The 6,692-nt window shown below is 34.5% G+C and overlaps 1 protein-coding gene across 1 annotated transcript; it reads right to left on the bottom strand.

The window, feature by feature from the left end:
* Window positions 1-3,299: 3,299 nt before the first annotated feature.
* LOC103734240 (olfactory receptor 4C15-like) lies at window positions 3,300-4,238 on the bottom strand. Its single transcript, XM_008833127.2, has one exon. It carries the CDS (start codon window positions 4,233-4,235, stop codon window positions 3,300-3,302), a length of 936 nt encoding a protein of 311 aa, XP_008831349.1. The 5' UTR covers window positions 4,236-4,238.
* Between the last annotated feature and the right edge of the window lie 2,454 nt (window positions 4,239-6,692).

Here is a 6,692-nt window from a genome sequence, read left to right as displayed (position 1 = left end):
TACTGAAATTAGATAAAGAGCAGGAAAAGAAAATAACATTTTAACCAACAGATAGTGATAGAAGGATGGTTATGAGATGAGAGATATTATGAGATTGTGAGGATGTTTCCTGGTAAGGGTAAGAATATTTTGGGAGAGTGATCCATTGTAAACTTTTAAGAAAAACAGATTTTATCTGATTTATATTTAAGATAACATTTTTTCTCAGCAGTACATTTTTGTTCGTTCAGCTAGAAAGCATCTCTCTACTGATTTCTTCCAGGTATCTATGCACAATTTCATTCTCATTTTTATTCTTTATAATTTTTATTTAGTCCAGAATTCCATGCAATATATTTTGTATGTATTCAGACCCTCTGTCTTCTTCAGACCCTCCCTACTATGCCAACCCTAATTTTATGTCTCCCTTTATTATCTATTTTTATTTATTATTTATTTGTTTATTATTTTATGTGTTTGTTTTTGTCCTTTGTGTTTTTAAGTGTACCCATGTTTTAAGTGCAAAATGCTCATCAATTACAATCCGCACTTCTTCCGAAGTACTCCTGGACATGGATCCTTGTCCTGGAGTCTTGTCAACATACTTGGATGGCACCAATAAGGAAAACTGACTTTCCCTTTCCTAGCATACATCATTTGCCAATAGATGCTCATGTAGGGCTGGGGTTTGTGCCCACCTCGTTCATCTCTGCAGGTACTCTGTCTGGCTTGGTTTTATACAAGTCATGCATGCTGTCATAAACTCTGTGGGTTGATATGCACAACTAAATTGTGGTGTCCAGACCACAGTTTTCTTACACTCATCTACCACTTTTTTCTCACTCTTCTGCAATATTTGAGCCTTTAGAAAGTGCAATGTGGGAATCCTGTTTAGGTATGAGTGGTCTGAGATCTCTTATTTTCTGCATATTTACTATGTTTGGGTCTCTTCGCTAATTTCTATCTTCTACATGAAGACCTTCTTTGGTGAGAACTGAGGGAACTTGCTCTGGTGAGAATAGTGTGACTATATTCATAATAATCTATGGATATAACAATAAGTCATTGTAAATCACTTTAATGTCTCTTTTTAATAATAATAATAATAATAATAATAATAATAATAATAAGTCTAGACACAATTCTTGGCCTGATAACAATGTCAGTTATGGACTTCCTGTTGGGAGAATGTCTTAAATCCAATTAGAAAGTGATTTGTTACTTTCATAATATTGGTACCACTATTGGAACAATGGCCACATTTTGCCAGGCCAGTTGCCAGTGTGGCTTCCAGGGCTCACAGCTGAGAAAGAAGGATGCTTTCTTTCCCTGTCAGTAACATGCATAGCACCTTCTAGTACTAGGAAACTAGCCAGAAGATATGTACCCTCAAAGTCAGTGCCAGTTTCATTTCTATTTGTTCTGTGACTCAGGTATGTAGTGCCTTCATAAATAAGAGTCTTACTGTCCAGTTTGAGTGGATAATCAAGTGAAATGATAATAACCACTGTAGACTGTGGATCTCTGAGAGCTCTATGGTCAACAACTCCAAATAAGCAAGTCCATTCTGGGCACTGGGATTATCTTTTAGTAGTTTATTAGGGATGTCTTTATATTATATGTGGATATATGGAAATGGAAGGCAGAGGAGAATAGCAGATAAGAGGAAGGATAACTAGCATTAAAGGCATTCTGAAAGAGTTACATGGAAATCTATGGAAGCTTCTCTTGTTCTCACTTTCAGCACAAACATCTTCACATAGGGCCTTAGTGTGGTAGCCCATTCCTGAAAGTCAGTAATTCAGAAGCAGAGGCAGATGGATTCCTATGAGATCATGACCAGGCTGCCTTATATAACCAGTTCCAGGCCAGTCAGAGCTACTGTGTGATGCCATGTTTCAACACAAAACATCCTTTAAGTAATTACAGGTAGATGCAATTAAACAACTTAATACTAATATGAACTAAAAGTCTCAGAGCTAAAAGTATTTGAATGAATTTGGCCATGCCTAAACATAATTGACATAGAAAATGCAATGGAAAACAAAACAAGTGTTGTCAGACACTGTAGAATCCAAAGTGTTAAACTAGTAGAAATGAAAAAGAAGGACAAACAGCTTTCCATATTTATTGCTCAGTTAACAATTGCAACTTATTTTTTTCCAGATAGAGACCATAACTACATATCAGCAATTTAAATGATAATAAACAATGTTTGAATTTGATATACCTTGGAACAAACCAATCTCCTTAGGTTATTACATCGTAGTCAGAATAACATTTGATTTCATAGTTTCATTGCAAATAGTGAATTCAGAGTTTCATAAATCAATTCAGCAAAATTTATCAGATCTTCATTTCAGAAACTAATTCTTAGAAACAAATGAATTGCTTAATAATAAATGCTACAAGAACATTAAGAAGATACACTGCTGTGAATCAGATAGATGGCAGGCATACAGACTGGGTGGGGAAATTACCATAGTAAGCCTATGCCCTGTTATACATTTGATCTGATATGATCCATACATAAGTTTGGAAAGAGCTTTTGTGTTAAACCATTGTATACTTTCTAATGATCAGTCAAAAAAATTCATATATAAAATCTGATGTATATTCAGCATGTCCATGTACTTTGCCTCAGGCATGTAAAGTAAGGAGAGGTAAACAGTACTTACCAAGTGTTTTTGGCCATAAAATTCATCTGTTCTATTAGCGCTGTTGGTTATGAGAGGATGATATGTTACATTAAAATATTTTTTCCAATTGTTCTTGAGAAAAAACTATAAAGTGACATAAAGTATGACTAAATTTCAATGATTGCTATTGAAATTTGTGTACATGTTCATGGGGGTTCACAGCATTAAAATATTAAAATCATCAATTATAGTATAATTCATTACTCTTTTCAAAACTAATTTTAGATCTGGTTCCTCTGGATTATATACCCTCTGCACTTCATAAATCTAGAGTGGGAGACTTAGGATTACAATGTCACAGTCTTAGGACTGGTTTGCAAGTTAGGTGATGCTCAAGAAAGTACCTTCGGTCATAATGGAATAGAGCTGTTTGTCATATTCTACTTTATTTCTTTGAGACAAGATCTTTGAATGAACTGTGACCTCATTGTTACTGAGATAGATGAGTTGTGCAGGGAGCCCCTGAGATCCACTTATCTCCATTTCACCAGCACTAGGTTAAAGGCTCTGTAACCAAGCTTGGTTTCTGAATGAATGCTGAAAATGCAAATAGGTTCTCATGTTTGCCCAGTAAGTACTCTTATACTTGATCCATCGTATCAACACTGTTAGTGTGATATTTCAATATTGATCAGAAACCACTATGAATCTCTTCCACATTTTTCTGATAGCATTTTTCATTTCCTTATTTCTGAAAGTATAAACTATAGGATTGAACAATGGTGTCAGGATGGTGGTAAATATAAGCGCATTTTTCTCGAAGGAAAATGCAGATACAGGTTGTGCATATATTAATATACATGGGACAAAGAACAAAACCACAACAGTAATGTGGGATCCACAGGTGGAGAGAGCTTTACATCTTCCTTCAGAGCTGTGTGCTCTCAGAGAGAAGAGGATGACACCATAGGAGACAAGCAACAAGGAGAAGATGATGATGCAGATGGACCCACTGTTAGCAAACACCAAAAGGACAAAAATGTGTGTGTCAGTGCAGGCAAGCTTCAGTAACGGGAACAAATCACATATGAAGTGATCAATAAAATTCGGCCCACAGAAGGGCAGCTCCAAAGTGAAGATAATCTGTATGACAGAGTGCAAGAAGCCTCCTGCCCAGGCCACTCCCACCAGAGTGCCACACAATCTTCTGTTCATAATGGAAGGGTAACGCAAGGGCTTGCAAATGGCCACATAGCGGTCATATGCCATGGCTGTCAGTATGATCACTTCCACCCCCGTAAAGAAATGGAGAGCAAACAGTTGTGTCATGCAGCATTCAAAGGATATGGTCTTCCTCTCATAGAAAAAGTCCATGGTTGTCTTGGGTGTGACAACAGAAGAAGTGCATGCATCCAATAAGGACAGAAATACCAAGAAGAAGTACATGGGGGAGCTCAGCAGTGCAGGGCTGTAGACGATGGTCACCACAATCATCATGTTGCCCCCAACAGTTGCAAGGTAGATCACCAAAAATACAACAAATAATGTTTTCTCAACTGTGGGGTTCTGTGAAAGCCCCAGGAGGATGAACTCACTGACAACACTCTGGTTTTGCATGATTCTCAACGGGAATGTAAAAGTAAAATGTGTTCATATAAATCTTCAATTATAACAGAAGTCCTTCCCAAAGTTTAAAATTTTACCATCACCAAATCTGTTCATTCTTATGTCGAATTGCCTTCATTTATTTCATCATAATTGAGAACAGAATATTGGAAATGCTTTGAACTATGTAGTGGAAAATCATATAGAATTGTGATAGAGGTGGATTATCAAGTCCTTTAAATAGCCACATTTTAAATATTGGGGTGCAAAGATATTATAAATGTTAAAGAAATGACAGTTTATTTTGGAAAGGATAGGTTTTTTTTTTTTTACCAAACTCTAGAGGCTTCAAGAAGTGAAGTATTAAAGGAGTTTTAAAGCTATAACCTAGATTTGTACAAACCCCTCTAATTTATTCATCATATATGACTGGAATGAGACCATGAAAGCTAGTCTACAGTACCTGATCAAAACACAAGCTTATTTATCAAAAGAAGTGGCAAAATGTACTTTACATGCACTTGAAAACCTTGGTAATATGTTACATTTGTTCAAAATACAAGACAATTAGAACTTTAAATGAATTATTCTTCATAAACAGGCAATTCTGTGGGAAAGTATTATAACTACAAATTAAATTTATGTTTCCATTTTTGTTTTTATTTTTACTTGCATTGAAAACATTGAAATTTCACTTTTCACTCATTTTTAAAAATATAAGCAGAACTTTATAAAATTTATTCAGTTGTCACGGCGACTAAGTCTAATAATGCAACAAAAATAAGCTATTGCTCAACAAGTTACTAGTCAGAAGCATATGGCAGGAGCTACTGTTACTATTTTGTTGGTGCAGAATTTTAATTAAAGATGTTAAGATTAAACAAAGAAAACATGATTAACCTGGGATTTTTAGACACGTAGCTTCTAACACTTAATAGGACTCCATGGAATCAATGGGGTCAAGTTGGTTTATTGGTCTCTTAGCTAGAAGTTCAGTGTAAGGATATTCTTTCTATTAACATTCTCTCTGTAAAGGGAAAAGCATCTTATTACTCTGTTCATGTGTGAATGAAGGATCTTGAGAAAGACAACAGAATAAGTGTTGAAGAATCAAAAGAAACCAAACACCTGTAAATGAAAATTGGTGACATTACAAATCTGAAGAAGAGAAATAACTCTTGAATATAATTTAGACTCTTGAGATCTAATTATTTACCAATTATTTATTAAATGTGATCTTGTTTGAGAAAATACAATTCATCGAGCTATGTGATTTGAAATTTATATGAATTTACTATAAAGTGTGTTCATAACAGCTTACCTACTTATCTCCAAGGACTATGAGGAGAGTCATTTTAAAAGCATCAAAATATTACTCATGGTAATATGTCATTACAGTGCTAGGCATAATTCATTCATGTGAAAGCTCATCTCTCTTAACAATAGAATCTCTTTGAGGAATCATTTATGTAAATATTCCAGCTCTTGAACTCACTTCCCCCAGGTTGTCACAGCTTCAACAGGTATTGAAATGTTTCCTGTATACACACCTGAAATTCACACAAAAAAGTTATTTCAGATAAAAAGTGATGGTGAGTGTTAATAACAATATATATCTCGTGGTAGGTTAACCAGGCTTCAGTGGATAGATCAACACTGAAGGATATTAGAGACATAAATTAGACTCTATAGGGTCATATTTTACATATAATAGAATAGAACAGTAAGGGTGGTGTGGATAGGGGAGAGAGTCTACATACCATCTAATTACATTGCATGAAAAATCTCAAAAATTTAATATATTTTTTAAAAAGAATACTATAAATTTAATTTTAAACTCTTAATTCCACAATATTCCAAGGTCAGTTCCTTACTAGATTGTGTAATACAAACTTTCTATCTAGACACAAGCTATAGCAAAGACATAACAAAAAGCAAATCAAACATCATTGGATCAGAGAACAATCAATTATGGAAAGTAAAGAAGCTTACTTATGAGATATCAGGAGGGAAATTCAAGATAAAGAAGATCATTGGGTAAGAAGATCATAAGGAAATCATACACATTCATAAAAATGATATAATTAAACTTATCATTACATTTTCTATAAATATAAAAGAAATAAAGACTACTCCAGATTAGATATTTGCACTCCAGTCACATTTTTTTGGTAAGAATTAGATTACTTAAAATTTCTAAAATTATGTTAGACTTGTGTTTCAGTTCTGCAAACAGATTCATTATGAAGGAGTACTGAAAAGTTTGGAAAAAAATGCATTAAAAAATCATAATGGAATCAGAAGCTTGGGAGCAGATGGTGAGTGTTACACCCGCAGAAACAGTCTCTATTTTAATTAGTTTTTCTTTTATGTGTATGAATGTATTGCTTGTATGTAGAGAGGTGGACCAATGTCTTGAGATGCCTGTGGAGGTAAGAAGATGGCCTTGGATCCGTGGAATTGGAGTTA

The sequence above is a fragment of the Nannospalax galili genome, unplaced genomic scaffold (assembly GCF_000622305.1).
Source record: "Nannospalax galili isolate Female #2095 unplaced genomic scaffold, S.galili_v1.0 scaffold2736, whole genome shotgun sequence".
NCBI classification, from domain to species: domain Eukaryota; kingdom Metazoa; phylum Chordata; class Mammalia; order Rodentia; family Spalacidae; genus Nannospalax; species Nannospalax galili.
This window is presented reverse-complemented; position numbering and strand designations above follow the sequence as displayed.